The 18177-nt window shown below is 38.6% G+C and overlaps 1 protein-coding gene across 1 annotated transcript in view; it reads left to right on the top strand.

Moving 5' to 3' along the window:
- The window catches only part of WWC2 (WW and C2 domain containing 2), a 170610-nt gene that overhangs the window by 136346 nt on the left and 16087 nt on the right, over positions 1-18177 (top strand). The window contains exons 13-21 of the mRNA XM_036228681.1: positions 37-117; positions 216-302; positions 3377-3569; positions 5126-5293; positions 8332-8453; positions 10283-10481; positions 11436-11600; positions 12752-12844; positions 16208-16450. Coding sequence (XP_036084574.1) covers positions 37-117; positions 216-302; positions 3377-3569; positions 5126-5293; positions 8332-8453; positions 10283-10481; positions 11436-11600; positions 12752-12844; positions 16208-16450 — 1351 coding nt within the window. The remainder of the gene's footprint in view (positions 1-36; positions 118-215; positions 303-3376; positions 3570-5125; positions 5294-8331; positions 8454-10282; positions 10482-11435; positions 11601-12751; positions 12845-16207; positions 16451-18177) is intronic.

Genomic DNA, 18177 nt, shown 5'->3' with positions numbered 1-18177 from the left:
TAAACCGTTCCATGCTCACTGTTTCCCGGTCCCCAGGCCTAGTGAAGTCGAAGATGTGACATACAGTGAAGAAGACGCTGCCATCGTGGAGACCGCCCAGGTGCAGATCGGACTCAGGTAAAGGAAAGTGCACGAGGCAAGGGACGATTCTAGAATTCCGCACAATGGCAAGCGCCTGTGCTCTTTCCTTGCTTCACCAGCTTCTCTTTTGACAGATGCGATCCAAAAAGGTCAAGCTTCATGGTGATTATAGCACAACTCCGAAATCTTCATGCCTTCCTGATACCTCATACTTCAAAAGTGTAAGTAAAATCAGTGAAACACAAGTTGAGGAGATTAAAATTGTCCACATATGATAATTTTACGTTGTAATCAAGTGATCCATCCGACAAAGATATGGACAGAGAAGAGCTGGTCATGTCTTAATCAACAGTAGATACGGACAGAGAGAAAAGGAGAAAGTGAAAAAAAGCACTTTGGATTTGATTCTTACTCAACCAATGCATTATTAGGAATAGGAATCAAGCCTTTTTATCTTTCTTTTCATCCAGAAATTCTGTATTATGCTGGGTTGAGCCCTGATTTTTTGAAATAGAATTAAAATTTCTATTTTTGCCTAGTCGTGACCACTATTGGTTTGGAGGAATTTTCTGGTCTTTTACATGAAAGTGTGCTGATTAATTTTATTTAGCAGCGTAACATTGCCAAACATCATATCTTGCTACTTGTAGTGTACCATGTTTTTATAATCGAATGTTCACTTCCCTGTGACCAATAATTCTCAGTTATTTCATTTCATCAAACCGTAAATCCCAATCAAGTTGTGACGTAATGCTACACACTTACCATGTAGAGACCATTTATTTTCTGAGATTTTTACCACCATTCACACTTTCTGGAGTCAGAGTTTCAGTGACTCTCTTAAGGGCCCATGGCTAGAAAGTACCAGAAAGAAGCCACATTTCAACTTAGCACCTCCGACTTAGAATCCAGAATCTCTCTCTCCACCCTGCACTTAATAATACATTGACTATGCTAGTCCGAGGGTTTAGGAATAAGAAAGAGCTATTGGGGAGGGGACCCTCAAAGTGCTGTACCCTGCCAGGTGGATGCCTCCCTTAAAGGTAGACTATATTCCTCAAGGAGAAGGACATTTAATAGAGGAAACATGAGGATTCTGGATGTTTTCCCTGTGGGTTTACTTCTAAGCTTACATTCTAATATTCTGAGGATTGTCAGAAAAAAGAAACCGAATCTAAGAAAAAAGCACCTGTATGGAGATTATTTAGTAGGTAAGAGAATAGAGCTAGTGGATGACTATCTATTGACCATCATCCATGCTAGAGAGGGATAGGATTCCAGGTGAGGAGTGGGCAGAGGACCTCCTGAGATCAGATCGTGGAGGATCCATATTATTAGCGAGCCCAGAAAGGAGGGAAAGAATATGGTGAAGTAGCTAGATCTCCCCCAGAGAGCCTGCTAGTGGGACTGAGACTAGTCAGTAGTGTTCAGGGAAGACTGGCTTCGTATTATCCATGACTTCTCTCTACCAAAGAATATCCCGGGATATTGGATTGTGTCATTATCTGCCTTTTAATTTTGTTACGGCTTATCAGGGAGAAGACAGGTCCACCAGGGACCCAATCGATGAGTAAACAGTGAAAGTCAAACCACAAATCCAGGAGGAAGCTACAAAACTCCCCCAAGAACATGTCCTTTCTTTAAACTCAGATCATACGAATGGGCATCTCCGGATGTTCGACCTCTGCCAAACCAATCATAGTCACTCTCACTTACCTTGTAGGAAGTCGCAAACCAGTGCCCTCTGGAGGTAAAATGATGGCCAGTGTAGGTCAGGACCAATAGTAGTTCTCCAGTGGCGAGGACGGCAGGCGCTTCTGCTCCCCGACTGGTGTGCTGTTCCTTGTCTAACTGGTCTGAACCTTCCTGCGGTGTATAGCGGCACGTTCTCAAACCCACACGTGAAAGCCTCGGCCCAAATAATGACACTGCTAAAAATGACAGCTCATATGACATACCATTAAGATAGTTTTTTTATCCCCCTAGTTTCAAAACATATTTTTTTATTATTAATTCCAACCAGCAGAGTATATATGCCTCAGCTAGTTAGCAACACTGACAGTTTCTGTGGGTGGCTCCTGACCCGTTTGGGAGAAAACCCCCTGCAGCAGAATGAGAGGTAAAGCACCGTTATCTTCTTTCTCCTGTGCCTTTAGCTCTTAACCTTGTAAAACCTCACTTTCTTCCACAAGGAAACATTTTAGGATCACATAAGTTGTTAGGCCACTAGTACAGAGTAAAACTAAAGCCTGGAGAAATAGAAAATTCTTTCCCTCCATTCCAGCTCGCTGATACGCACCCCGCTATTGCTTTTCCATGAAGGCGGAGAAAAAAGATTTCTTCTGCTGAATCTCCAGCCTTAACAGCAGTGGCCCCAGATCCCCTAGGTTTTAGTGCGGAATCTCCATAATCCATGTTTATATAAATGCAGAAATAATACGACATTCCTCAGACTTGCATGTGAATTTAAGCTTTTATCATTGGAGAAAAGCATCTCTTAGAATATGAATTAGACAAGCCTGGCAATGAGGGAGGGGCATTTAATGAGTGTTCTCTGAGTTTTAAAAAGAAAGTAGCTCGTGCTGTTTCCAAGAATTGTGAGTCCTTATATAATGTGTGCTCAGAAATTTTGCTTTAAAGTGGTATTAGAAATTGGTTTTTTTTTTCTATAACTCTTCTGAATTTTACAAAGCATAAGACTCCAAAAACAGTTTGTCATTTCTGATACCTCTGGGATACTAGACAGTGCTATTTTTTGGACTGTTGAATTTCATCTGTTTTAAATATTAGTAACAATGTGCTACTTGGCCTTTCTTTTCCTCTAGTAGGAAAATGTGTTCCATTCCTGAGACATGATTATCAACATCTCTTGTTTACTACTCACTCAATATGTATGCCTTGAGGCAAAGTCACCAGTATCCACTTAGTGTGTCCCTATGTTCCCAGGCTCAGAAGTAACTTATCTGGGACTTGGCTGTACATGGGCGGGCGGGAGGTTCAGTTCATCTGCCTGGCAGATGTTGCTCCCATTCGCTTCCCTGTCAAATGCCTTTGCTGCAGCCCGTGGCAGCCTAGAGCACAGGCATGGGACACAGCCAGCACAGGAGGGGTAGGAACAGAACCTCCATGCTGCCGAGCACAGACGGACCAGGCTCACTGTGGCAGCAAAGCTTCAGGTTGATAACAAAGTCCATGTTCCCCTGTGTTTCTCTTTTGCAGATAATTTCGAATGATGGCTGTGCATCCATTGTCATCGAAGTACCTCTGAGATCCATTTTGCTCTCGTTCTTTGCAGGTATTTTAGGGTCGCTCTCCTTCCCTCCTCAACTGATGTCAGCTGTCTATTTCGAACAAAAGTCCATCCAGCCACGGAATCCATCTTATTCAGTGATATGTTCAGAGTGGCCATTTCCCAGGCAGCCTTGCAGCAGAAGACACTGAGAGTAGACCTTTGCTGTGTTAGTAAACAACGAAGAGAAGAATGCCTGGTAGGAGTTTTCGTAATTGCCATTATCTAATGACTCTTAAACTGGAGATTCTGGAGGAATTTCCTGGTTGCTATTTTGTCAGCCCGGGTACCACTAAAAATCTTAACCAACGCCTCAGACAGAGCCACTGGTGGTTTATTTATTATCCGAAGTAGCGATTTCAGGTTTTTATTCTCTTATTCTAGACCTTTAACACCTGCTTATAAATCGTGATTTTCTGTAAAATCTACTTTCCATTTCTACCCTTTAAAGAAACACTTTAACCTCTATGTATTTATTATTTCATATGAGGCTTATGCTAGGTGCTTTGTATACATTATCTCATTTAATCCACCTGGCAATTTTATGAAAAAGGTATAATTCCCTCTATTTCTGGTAGAAAACTGCTTAGAGAAGCAATGTGTCCAGAGTTGCACAGCTAGTAAATGATGGACCCAGATATCAAAAAGATATCCCACACATAATTCACTGTTACAAATTTAAATTAAGCAAGACACTTGGTATATAGTTCCTTTATTCAGTTCATTACTGCCAGCCATGGTGTTAGAGCTTCCAGAAAGCTCTAACACATACGTGTTGCTGTTGAGAGCAACATGGCATTTAGATGCTAAAGCAGGAGACTTCATGCATAATGAATAGTAAGTGTAATGTACCATTGTGTATAATAACCAGAAAATCATTATACATCCGTAAATTTACATAAGGTGTTCAAAGGTGTGGGTCTTTAGTTGAACTTTTCTCCGCAGTACAATAGGAAACATAGAAACACATGTTTCACAATGAACAACGTTTTTAAAAAGTGATCTCTTATTAATATTTCTTTATCTGAATATAAAAAATATCTGATATTGTCTGACAAAGAAAGAAAAGGAGCAAAGATAACAGACTCATTAGGCTGTCAGAAGGCTTAGATATGTCAGATATGTCAGAAGTTCCATAAAGTTAATAAATATGTTAATTGATAGCCTTTTAGAAAATGGTAGTTTAATTTAGATTCTGGCTGATATGTGCGATTCAGTGGAATAGAAAAGCTTTTAACCTTTAATTTTTTTTGACATTCTACTAACTTACTTATCCAAAGAAAAAATTTGCTGGTTTCTCACTTAAGAACCACAGTGGAGTTTTTATTTGTTTCTTTTAAAATTTTTCAGTTGATATGGATTTTTTTCAATACTAATCAAATCATTCTTATAACATATTATAAGGCGTATTATGGTTTATACTTAATCATTTATTTTTTAATTTTTATTTATTAAACTTTTTATTTAAAATAATTTCATACTTATAAAATACTGCATGCTTAGTCATTAGGTTTGGACAAAATAGTATCTCACAAAATAACCCCAAGGTTGGCTTTTAGAGGGATTATTTCTTATTTACTCACACCTGAAAATATAAAACATGTCCAGTTTTTTTTTTAATCCACAAGTGCTTTTTATAATGAGTAGTACATTTTTTAACCCTAAAACAAGCTTGCCCAATAATCTTGTATCAGGAGGAGCAAATATGAATTTAAACATTTTATTTTCTCTTTTCGTTTTTTTCATGTCACATAGGCTGGAACTCAGATCAGTCTGGCAGATTTACCATTTTCCAATGAGATTTTCACTCTGTGGTATAACTTGCTTCCCTCTAATAAGCAAATGCCTTCCAAAAAGAATGAAGAAGAAAATGAGGATTCTGTATTTCAACCAAACCAGCCATTAGTAGATCCTATAGACTTGGTGAGTCAACGTTAGAGAAAAAAAGTTATTACAATTGAATAAAATAATATGGCATATAGAATGCTATGATACCAGTATGTTTTTATTCACTTTCACTATCCTTTCTTTTTCTCATTTCACAGTTTACCTTTTCTCCCAGCTTCCTGAAAAATGGAAGGAAGGAAGGGGATGGGAGGGAAGGGAAGAGGAGAGAAGGGGGGATTTCTAGCTCTGCTTCAAGTATAGTTCATAAAAGAATGGCTTGTTTCTGCTCAAACATCCTTCCATAAAAATAAAACAATGTTGAAGCTTCATTGTTTTAAGTGGCCATAAAAAACATTTTCATTTAAATTTATACTTTCTTACATTGTGTTCACTGTCAAGTTATACATTTGGAACTATTTTATTTTGCAAACGTTAAAAATTGCTAAGCTTAAACAGTGTTTTAGTTTCCATTTTTAACATCAGTGTTCATAAGTGTTTTCTATTAAAACGTCTATTGAAAACAACAGTCACACTTAAGTGCTTCAAAAATTTTACAAAAAGGCATTTAATGAGGCCATTCGTCAGTGATTTGTCATTTGTAGATATTGTTTCTGAGTTCACATTTATTTTAGATCATCTATAAGGAAAGAGTTTACTAAATATAAGTCAGATAATTAAAGCAACAATTCTCTATTGATCGTCTAGTATGTGCGAGAAACTATAGTGGACATTGTGATAGGTGGGAAAAGGGAAACAAAAGTGTTGGTAGAACTTACATTACCTGTGGTAGACACCAAGTAAGTCGTGAAGACGATGAAGTATGATTTATACCGTTAAGAATGCTTGTATAATGGGTACGCTGTGTATAAATTTTTTAACAGCTTTATGCAATGTAATTCACATAGGCAGTTCACCCATTTATAGTATACAGTTCGCCCATTTGAAGCACACAGTTCAGTAGTTTTTAGTAAATTCACGGAGTTGTGCAACCATCCCCACAAGCTAACATTAGAACATTGTCATTATCCCAAAAGGAAGCCCCGTACGCATTAGGTAGCAGTTGCTCTTGGTTCTCTGCAATCCCTTTGACCCAAGGCAACCGCTAATGTTTCTATATAAATTTGTTATTTATAGACATTTCATATAAATGGAATAATACAATATTTGTTCTTTTGTTGACTGTTTTCTTTTACTTAGCATAATGTTTTCAAGGTATATCCAAATAACAGCATGTATTAATACTTCATTTCTTATTATTTCCAAATAATATTTCATTGTATGGATATACCACCTTTAATTTATCTGTTCCTCAGCTGTTGGTCATTTGGGCTGTTTATGCTTTTTGACTGTTAATAATGCTGCTATGAACAGTTTTATACAAGAGTTTATATAGACATATGTTTTCGTTTCTCTTGGGACTATACGTGGAGTGGAATCGCTGGATCATATAGTGAATCAGTGTTGACATTTTAAGGAACTGCCAAACTGTTTTCCAAAGCGGCCGCACCATTTACATACTCACCAGCAATGAAGGAGGATTCCAGTGTCCCCACACCGTTGCCACATGTCATGAGCCTGTCTTTTTGATTCTAGCCATGTTGTGGGCATAAGTGGGAGAGCTCTGTGGTTTTGATTCACATTTTTCTAATGACCGATGATGAGCTTATTTTCATGGACTTACTGGCCGTTAGTACATTCTTTTTTTTTTTTTTTTTTTTTAGAACTGTCTACTCAGATCCCTTGTCTTTTTTAAATGGGTTATTTATCTTTTTGTTATTGAGTTATGAATTCCTCATGTATTCCTGATAAAAGTCTCTTACCCAATAAATTACAGATATTTTTTCATCTTCTCTGGGTTATTTTTTACATTCTTGATGGTTTCCTTTGCAGTAAAGTATAAAATTGTGAGAGAAGTCAAATCGTGTATTTTTTTCTTTTACTGCTTATGCTGTTGGGGTCATATCTTAGAAGGTATTGCCAAACCTAACATCACAAAGATTTACTCCTGTGTTTTCTTCTGAGAGTTTTAAAGTTTAGTTTTATTTTTAAGGCTCCGATTTATTCGAGTTGTTTTTTATATGTAATATGAGGAATGGGTCATTCCAATATTATTCTTTTGTATGTAGGCATACAGTTATCCCAACACTATTTGGTGAAAAAAACCTATTCTTTCTCTATCAAATTATCTTGGCACCCTTGCCAAAAATCAATTGTTCATAAGTGTGAGCATTTATATTTCTGGACTCCAAATTCTGTTTCATCAATCTCTATGTCTGTACTTATGCCAGTACCACACTGCTTTGATTATTGTAGCTTTATAGTTATTTTGAAATCAGAACATTTGAGTCATTAAACTTTTTCTTTTCAAAATGCTTGGGCTGTTCAGGGTTCCTTGTATTTCCATATGAATTTTAGTATCAGTTTGTCAATTTATGGAGAAAAAAAAAAGTTAGGATTTTGATAGAGATTGCATTGAGTCTGTAGGTCAGTTTGTCATCTTAAGTGTTACGTCTTCTGATCCATGAATACAGAATGTCTTTCCATTTATTTAGGTCTTCCTTCATTTCTTTCAACAATGTTTTGTAGTTTTCAAAGTCAAAATTTGCACTCCTTTTGTTAATTTTATTCTTTTTCATGTTATTATAAATAGAACTATTTTCTTAATTGAATTTTCAGATTATTCATTGCACAATTAATTTTCGTCTATTTATCTTGTATCCTGCAACCTCGCTGAACTCATTTATTAGTTCTTATGCTTTTTAGTACATTCCCTACAATTTTCTGTGTATAAGATCTTATTTTCTGCAAATAGAGTTAGTCTACTTCTTCCTTTCCAGTTGTCTTTTCTTTTTCTTGCCTATTTGCCCTGGCTAGAAACTTGCAGTACAATACCAAAAGTGGCGAGAGCAGACATCCTTGTCTTGTGCCTGATCTTCACAGGGAAGCTTTCATTCTTTCACCATTAAGTATGAATTTGCTGTCTGTTATAACTGGAAGTACAAGTCCCCATCTGATGAGTTTTTAAGTTTCTAGAAGCATATGATGTTAATTGCCATATGTTTTACATTCTTTAGGATGCAGTGTCAGCCTTACTTGCAAGAACATCAGCTGAGCTGTTGGCCGTGGAACAAGAATTAGCACAAGAAGTAGAAGAACCGGGGCAGGGAGAAGAGCAAAGGCGTCCAGATGGAGACTGGTAAAACAGTTACTTCCTTTTGCTATTGAGAACTCAAAGATGTGTTTAGTTTCTCATAAGAAACTTTCAGAAAAACCTTTATAGGTTCAGATCTTATTCTGGAATTATGAAAAGCAGTGTGGCTTTAGTCATGTACCCCTAGAAGAACAACTCGCCTTGGTCCTTTTAGAGTCAAAGGAGGTAACGGCGAGATTGTGGACAAAGTTAATACATCAGCGAGATTCTTTATTTTTCAGTAATTTTTGAGCTTTTTAAACTTCAAGTCTTGAACTATCTATTTTAGATTTCTAGGTAAATTTTAAAACTGACTCTCTTTTCCGTTAAACTACCGGAAGTATTATTTAGGTTCTAGGAAGTTGAAGCAGGTATTTAGAAAACAGCTTCTGAGTAGTCATTTCTCTATTTATTACCACTTTCGCCTTCTTTTTTGTTCTCTTCTCATTATTCATACCCTATTCTTTAAAGGGAGGTGGGAAGAAACAGAGAGAGAGAGAGAAAGTTATTATAACTTCTGTCTAGACTTACATATGTATAAAGAACTATCTTTCCTGGTTTGTATTGTTTTCTCTAAAAACAATATTTGAGTGACTGCATTAGTTTTTTTAATATACATGTAAAATCACTTAGATTAACTTTGTATATATAGTGCTTATACTGTTATGTTTGATTGAGCCACTGTTAACCTATATATGCATATACATATATAGCATGCATTTGTATATATGTGTGTATATAAAACTTTTTGCAAATTATAATAACAAGATATATCATAGAAACAAAATTATGGGTATGTGAGAGGAACAGCTTACTACAGTGATATAAAAAGGTACAGATATACTTTGTTGTTATCAAAAATCCTTCATAGTGAATAAAAATCAGAGCACTGAAAAAATAAATATGAGAGCGATTATAAGTTTCATCATGGTATCTTTAAATAACAAGCCTTCTTTGTGTATGTAAAATGCAATTTGTTTCACACGCATTTCAAAAAATACACTTAGTACGTAACTTAAAGAAATTTATAACTCAAGGTATTCGTTACTAGCTCTCCCGTGTCCATTTCATGACTAGCGTTTAGGAACTAATCTGTGCCAATTTGTCCGTATGTCACCAATCACAATTGAAGCCCAACTTTTAGTTATCAGTAGAAAAAGTGTTTGCATTCTAAGAACACGAAACTCCATAAAGCATGAGAAATTCAAAACCACTCTGGTACTTCTGCCTTCCTGTCAATAGAGTTTATACAGAATACAAACCATATTTATATTCTAGAGCCATAGTTATAATGCCACCCAAGACCATACCGTGGCTTTTGTTAAAAACAAGGTCATATGGTATTAAGAGTCTTCTGTTATTTCAGTAATAAAACTCCCTTTCCACAAAGTTCTACCTCTGCTAGACTGTAAGCACAGTTGACAATGGGTATTTTTAATCATTCATTCTTAGCAAGAATAACTCCATTCCACAGTATGATTAATTTTACAGTTAACGAACAGCTAAGACCAAATTATATTGTAGTAAATATCAATCTTTTTAAATGGTGAGGTTAAACTTTATATGTGATTTTCAGTATATTTCTATTTTAATCTCTAGGCATTAGTTCAAGTGTCATGAATTTACCTTTTAGTAACCAAACTATGTTGATATTGCTGTAGATTGCTAGAGATGATTTTATTTTTCATGTGCAATTTAGTACAAGTCCCAGGCAAAGAAATGGCTTGAATCGTCGTGTGAGTGTGTTATTCCTTGCCCAGATAACAGGCGAATGTGCACTGTTGCACAGAGCACACCTGTTTGACATAAATATGTTTTGTTTTGTTTCACCAAAGGTTAACAATGCTGAGAGAGGCCTCAGAGGAGATTGTGGCTGAAGAAGAGGCTGAAGTTACTTTGTCAGAGGGCAGCAGCCACGCAGAAGGCCCACGTTCGTGCCCGAGGATGCCTGAGATGAGCGAAGACACGAGTAGGAAGGAAAACAACTGTGTCAGAGACCTTGGAAGTCAGCCACCTTCTGGAACACCCACCTTGGTGAATATTTCCAACTATGCTCCTAAAGCAGAGCTCTCATAGGCACCATGTCGACTAAGTTTGTCTCTTCGGGTGTAATTTCATATTAGGATTAGCCAAAGCCCATCGGGTTAGACTGGGAGTAGGCTGTAAGAAGCAATGTAAATGCTTTAAAATTTTCAAATGAGCACCACTTAAATTTTATATAAGAAGATAAGCAGTGCTATTTAGATCTCGGTAAATGTTCTGCAAATTTTAATTAAAAGCGTTTTCAGAATTTCCTGGATAACACCAGGATGACTGCTTAATTGCATTAAGTTTCGTAAACGTTGTAAGTTTATTTTGATTTCAAACATGAATTAAACATTTGAATGCATTGTGGTTAGAGGGTGGTCTGATTGAAATCTCTTCTGGAAGGTGACAGGTGGCTTGGTCTAGGCACAAGCACCAGCCAAATTATTAAGCACGTGACTTTGGTAGTTACGTGAGAGATGTTAAGACCGCCATCCCCAGAGGGGGAAACCATTCTCAAGCTTTGCAATGCTGGCAAACTTGGGATCTTGTAACAAGTTTAGAAATTTTCGATTCTTTATTCCTGAGGGAAAAAAATATGTACCCTGACTGAAAATTTTAATCAGTTTAATGATGATTAATGATGAAGCATGCCCAAATAAGATTGTTTATAGAGCCACATCTACCTTCTATAAATGTACAACTTCATTCTTTAGGCCTAGTCTGGTAGAGGTGGCACCTCCATTTATGGGTAACCCTGTTTGGACAGATATTGTCCCACCCACCGTGGGTCCATCTCCCTGAGTCCCCATCAGGAGTCGGTGAAGCCTTTCTCTTAGAAGTGGCCCTAGTGCTCCATGAGTCTCTGTTGTAAGGTTAGATATTTCTTTTGGACTTAGAAGAAAGGAGCACAAAGGTATCCACGTCTGTCAGCTCCTGACAAATGACTTATTTCTCTTCTAGGTTGATAAAGAGACAAATACCGATGAGGCAGATAATGCCAGCATGGCAGTTCGCCCCAAAGACCGCGGCGGGCTGAGCGCTCGGCAGCGTCCCTTCGTGAGGAGCAGCGTGATTGTGCGCTCCCAGACCTTCTCTCCCGGAGAGCGGAACCAGTACATCTGCCGGGTAAGGGGACCGTGGGGGACCGCCGCTCCTGCCCTGCGCTGGGAGCCGAGCTTCCCGCCTCCCACCAGCCAGCAGCCTGTTTCACACACTGGGTCGCAGGAGTCTTCAGATTTCACCTATAAGTACTAATTGCTAGAAATGCTTTTATAAAATGTACATAAAATATCACACTCTTACAGTTCTTTTTAGTTTGGGTTTTGGGGCTTTTTCTCTCTTTTTTCATTGCCTCATTGGCTCTAATGCCATTTACTTCTCCAATAAGTGAAATTAAGGACTCGGCTTTCAGTATATTTGTACTTCAGAAACTTAATGTGACCTGAGATTTCTATTTTGTATATTTCTGCTGCATATCATACACCATGTTAGTACTGCTGAACCAAGAATTGTGAATGGAGTTTTAGAACAAAAATCATCTTTTAATAATGCCTCCAGACACAATCAGATTCATAGTTCTGTGGAGAATGATTGTGAGATTTGCGACAATTTACCAAATTCTACTTTTAGCAGTATTTACGATTTATAGTAATGTAGGTTTAATATTATCAAATGGCTTAGAAAATACTTTTTAAATTTATTCATTCAATTCAACAAATATTTTTATTAAGTATCTGCTATTAAGCATGTTTCTAGATACTTGGGATTTCTCTAAACAGAAAGACTTAGAACTCTGCCTTTGCTGGGCCTACATTCTTATAAGTTGAGCCAAACAAAAAACACGATGACTAAATGTAAAGTGTCTTATATGGGGCTAGTGCCGTGGAATAAGAGGGCCTGGGAACATGCTGCCTGGGCAGGGCGTTTTAGATTGTACAAACTACATTTAGATTGTCTTAACTGTGATTCTGAGCTCTGTACATCAACCTTTCTTTAAAAAAATGAGCATTGCCTATTAGCTAAAAAATACAAAGCACAATATTATTTCAGAGTATGTATAATTATCTTAACACATGATTTTCGATAACTGCCACCAGAAAGCAATTGCTTAAATTATTTTTAAAAATTAAGTTATTTAAGAAAGCATAGGACAGGAAAAAACTTGTTTGAGGAGGTCCTTTTTAAAGAAATAAACTCCTCTTATCATTACCTGCTTTGTCTGATAAACTTCTCAAGTGTTATGTGGTGATCTTCTTTTTCTTATCCTTTGTTGCCAGTTAAATCGAAGTGACAGTGACAGTTCGACCCTGGCTAAAAAATCACTGTTTGTAAGAAACTCCACTGAACGGCGCAGTTTGAGGGTCAAAAGGGTATGTATTCCCTCAGCAACAGCCCCCTATCCTAGACCAATCCAGAGTCATTATTGCAAAGCATAAATACCAGAACTCTTGAGCATCATTGCTGCATGCTCTTGGGCCATTGAGTGAAGCCACTGTGATTGCAGATAAGGTTAGAGAATACCCTTTGGCTGTGGATGGGGGATGGATATCAGGTGCTCTTGGTAGGTTGTGAGAAACGACATAAGGGGGCAGGAAAACTCATTATGTCAGTTACAGAAATGGAGAGAGAATGTGCCTGAGAGCATTCATTCATCATTGGTTTGGATGCTGAGCCAATTAAGGCAAGAAATTTTGTTGGCAGTATCGATGGAGAAGGGGCCTGCGGGGTGGGTTGCACGCATTCCTGCTGATGGCTGCTGGTTTTCACACCAGGTCTGGCTGGCTCTTGAGCAGTTGTGAGAAAAATATAACACCGTACCTTTTCTAAGGGGCACGTTTCAGTAAAGAAGTAACAGTCTTAATAACTTGCTTAAAAGGAGATATTTTAAGAAGGTTAAGATTAGTGTGGATGAGAAAGCTTAAGTCAAATGTTCCTGGAGGCCACAGGTCTCTGGATGACCTTTAAAAAATAAATCTGAGAGAACATTTAAATAAGTTAAATAAGGTTGAACAGGTCAAGTAGGTCAGAAATTCCTGTTTACTTACCAAGAGCTGAAATGCTAATGGGAAGTTTTTTGTTTACTAATAATTTATTTAGTAATAATTTACTAAGCTGCTCTAATTCAGCTTAAAGTATCTTATTCGGTAAGTACAAAGCACTGTTTGAGCTCAGCTCTGCAGGTGGTGAGGCGCCGCCTGCAGGAGTTTCCAGTCCAGAGGAGGTACTCGGGGGCACACAGGATGATGAGAGCATTGTGGGTGAAAGAAGAGAATGAGCTCCTCTGGTTGGGAGAATCAGAAAGGCCTCATGGGGGAGGTCTGTGGCCTCGACGCCTGGATAAAGTTTCAAAGAAAATGGTAGCTTTATGGGAGGTGGGGGATGGGTGCCAGGTGCTATTGGTCGTTAGCATGAAGTGACCCAGGGCAGGAAAATACAGTCATGAGACAAGAAATGATCAAGCTCAGCCAGAGCTTAGGTCCCGTGGATGATGGCTGGGAGGGAAGACGCAAAGGTGGTCCTTATCTTCGCCCGTGACTCTGGTTTGAGCCCGCTCTGTGCAAAGTACTAGATATAGGACTGGGCAATGTTTGGGTCCCCTGGTTTAATTTCCTAGTTACTTAAAAGTAATTAGCATATTTCTTTTTCTAAAGGTAAATATGCTAGCATTTGTATAACATCATTATTTTCAGGAAAGTTCGAGGTGCAGATCTTTCAGATTATCAAATTTTATCCTTTAAAAGCACCTGAATTTTCATTATTTTGAATGAAAATTCTTCCCAACTCCTTCATACATCACCTGCATTTTTAAACAGCACATACTTGCAGAGGATGGTAGCTCTCCTCAGGGAAATTTTAACCAGAAGTGTTTATAAATTGAGTAGAGCTGAATAACAGTCAGCTTACTGATAAACTTAGTTGTTAGAACTCCTTGAACCAGACAAAGATTAATCCTGAAACACTGTATAGGTGATGATTGTAATATGTTTTTTAAAGTAGATATGGTTTGGTAGAAGTGAGTAGGGAACAGTATTTTGATTTAGGAGTTACAGTGTGAAAAAGGTATAGAGGTGTGAGAGATTGGAAGCATCTGAAAAGATCAGTAAAAAATTTACCTGACCGAAAAAGCAAAGTGTCAGGCACATGGAGCTTGAGGTTTGTGCTAGAGCCTCGTACTGGCTCACGAAAGCCAGCGCTACACATCTCTTCCCAATTCAGTGACATCACATCCACAGCTTGAAAACAGTTACGGTGGGAGTATTCACACCAAAGACATTGGCCAACCCTATAGATTAGTGAGCCAGTTGTCAGACATTCACCAGCAGACCACTGCACTTCGGGGTCCCAAAAGGGCTCCATGAGCATGACAACCAGGAAGTATTTCTGATTTTGAAAAATGAGTAATACAATCAAAGGGGTATGTGTCTAGATGATCCTGCTGTGTAGTAAGTTTGTTAGAGCAGAGGATGAATAAAGGGAACCTAATTTTAAGAATGTTACAGAATGTTAGAGTATGTGTTGGACAAGGAGTAAGAGGACCAGGAGGAGACAATGAAAGCTATTCAGACTTGAGCTAGGGCTCCGAAATAAGAAAAGGGGCAGACAGGCCCTCCTCCTTTCGTGTGTCATGAGCACCACCATTGTTTCAGGTCTTGAAGCTAGAATACTTCTCAAGTTTGAGTCCCCTCTCTCTCGTATCAAATAGTACCAGTTTTTATTAGTAAGCTCTTATGTTCCATTCCCACTGCCAGCAGTCTAGGCAAGAAATGCCCTGTTTGTTCCCCTCTGCCCATGCCATCTCACCCAGCCTCACCTGAATTCCTTGTCTCAAGCGAGTCTGACCGGCCTTGAATGATCCCTCCCTTCCCTGACTTCCTGTGGCACAGAAGTCGCCACTTGGCAGTTTTCTGTTCCTACCGTCTCCCACCAGTCTCTGCCTGAAGTCCTCGAGGTTAGAAATTGTGTCTTCTCCTCCTAGTCTTTTGCCTACAAACCCACAGCAGTCATTTATTGATACATATTTAATAGTTATTTCTTGATAAATGGATAAGATTGGCTGCGGGAAGAACACCGGTGATCTGGGGGTGAAAGTACATATTAGACAGCGGGAAATTGAAGAAGGAGCTGAAGTTTCAAGAGTATCGATTGGAGGAGAGAGCCCGAATCTTAGCTCTGCCAACCAGCTACCTTCTGGCTGGCATTTAGGGAAATGATGGGAAAAGGTGTAAGCTGTGGGGATACAGTTATGTGTCCTAAAATGGAGGAAATGTAAGTTTCTCGTAATGTATTTGTTTTGCACAGAGGGCAGCCTTTGCATAATAAATTCATCATGCTAAGCTAGAATGTATGGTGGTAACAGCTTTAAAACAATGTGGTTTAAAACAGTAAATGTTTGTTTCTTCCTTAGCTACTTGTTCAGTGCAGGCTGGCTGGATGCTCTGCCCCTGGTCCTCACTAAGGACCCAAGCTGATGGGGCCGCCATCTCTGGATCTTTACTGTGTCTCTAGCAGGTGACAGAAAAGTACAGATCGCACACTAACCTTGAAAAGTTTCTTCCTAGAAGTGATACACATCACTCCCACTCACCTGTCATTGACCAAAGCAAGTCACTTGGCTGGTTATGCCTCACTCAAGGAGCAATGAAATCCCACCTCATCATGTGCCAGGAAGGAGGGAAGGCAGAATAATGAGTGTCAATGTAATCAAGGCGTTTTGTTGTTTTCTAACTATCCAGACGGTTTGCCAACCTGTCCTTAGAAGAGCAGCACAAGAATGCCCAGTGCGCACATCTCTAGACTTAGAACTGGATCTTCAGGCATCTCTAACCCGGCAGAGTCGCCTCAATGATGAGCTGCAGGCCCTGAGGGGCTTGAGGCAAAAGCTGGAAGAACTGAAAGCGCAGGGAGAGACGGACCTTCCACCCGGTGTGCGGGAAGATGAGAGATTCCAGAAGCTCCTGAAAGAAGCCGAGAAGCAGGTACAGGTTTCAGTGTCTCCGTTATCTCTGAGGGATTACATAGAGCCAACCTTTATTAAAGTCTGCCATGTAGAAGTTACCCACTTTACAACTCAGTTTTGCTCATGTCTTCATATCCTTTTCCAAGAACTTGGAACACATTTTTTTCCCATTGTTAGAGATATTTTTTAAACCCAGGATATGGCTAAGGGTGGTACTGCCACTCCCAAAGTACAGATAAGGGGTCCCCCCACACCTCCACCCCTCCCCCACTCCAATCCCCCCCTCCCCCGACAACAGCAGCTCTGGTGGCCACTGGCCTCCTGACAGGCACAGGGCAGCAAATGCGAAGTGATCATCTTCATTTGCTCAGCATTTTTCTTTGTCTCAACATTAAGACTTGGCAACTAAATTCAGTATAACTTAACGTACATGATAACTTTTCTTTGAAATTTCTGATTGGATCTTTAAGATTCGTTAACCATACCAATTATAAAAGTATTACTAATTTTAATGCTCCTAAGTTTTCACATTCTTCTTTACCTACAAGAAAGGTCACACTTCACATACTGACATTCTCCCTTGCCTTTCACCATACAACTATATAAGATAGAAGTAAATTACTGATAAAAAATAAGGTATTTTTAAGATCATATTTCTGTTATTCTCCCCCATAAATATGACCCAAAATTTCAAGAACCAGCACGTTTATGAAATTGATTCATCTTCTCAAGATTAGAGTTTATGTTTTGGTTAAGGAGTGTATGTTTACATCCATATGTAGTATCCAAATAGAATTTTTCACATAGTTAAAATATTACAAATAACAAAACATTGTTTTCTTTCAACTCCTTGGATGAAAATCTGAAATAGATCAGATGCTTCTTTAAGCTAATAGAAACTCTTACCCATAATATAAACTTCTCTTTTTGGCCCAAAGTTGTTTTTGATTATGCAGTGTATGGTACTATAGGGAAACTTTGAGTCATTTAGTTGACTAGCACTACTAATCCTAGATGGAACTTACAAACTTAACATATGAATTATCGATGCCAAACTGATAACGATAATTTTTAAAGAGAGGTAAGCAACAAAACATCACATATCTGTATTATATCCTACCTCATAGAAAGAAACCTTAGCATATAGTAGGATCTCAGTAAATGTCTGTTCAGTGGGGAATTGAATTGTAGGCCTTATGTTGGACACCACGGCAAACACCAGGATCATTAGACACTGTCGTGCCCTTAAAGAGCTTGTGGTTTGGTAAAAGAGATGAGCCAGGTACGCCAGGTCAAGAGAAATCGCTTCCTGTTGAGATCAGGTTTCATGGAGGAAGTGGCAATTCAGCTGGTCTCAAAGTGGGTGGCGGAACTTCATCCCAAGTGGAGGTGAAGAGGCCCAACATGTACAGGACTCTGCAATAGTAAAGACTGAAGAGAGTTCCTGGCAGCGAAAGGTCCACGGACAAGAGCCTGCAGGAGAGCAGGGGCACAGCATGGCTGTCTCTTTACAAAATGGGAGATTGAGTTAAAAGCTGAAATGACCCACACTTATATTTTTAACCTTAATGATACTCGTCATCATTTTCACTCTCTTGAGTCTTTCAATTCAACATGAACAATAATTTCAAATTCTTGGTTGACATTGACCAACTTTAATATCACAGAGAAGCATCTTTTGATTGTTGTGAGTCAAAGGCTTTCAGAGCTGGATTGGAGTTTTACAACTATAGATATAAGCAGAGC

This window comes from Rousettus aegyptiacus, unplaced genomic scaffold (genome assembly GCF_014176215.1).
Source record: "Rousettus aegyptiacus isolate mRouAeg1 unplaced genomic scaffold, mRouAeg1.p scaffold_m13_p_11, whole genome shotgun sequence".
In the NCBI taxonomy this organism is placed as follows: Eukaryota; Metazoa; Chordata; class Mammalia; order Chiroptera; family Pteropodidae; genus Rousettus; species Rousettus aegyptiacus.
Note: the sequence above shows the minus strand (reverse complement) of the source record. Positions and strands in the feature narration are given on the sequence as shown.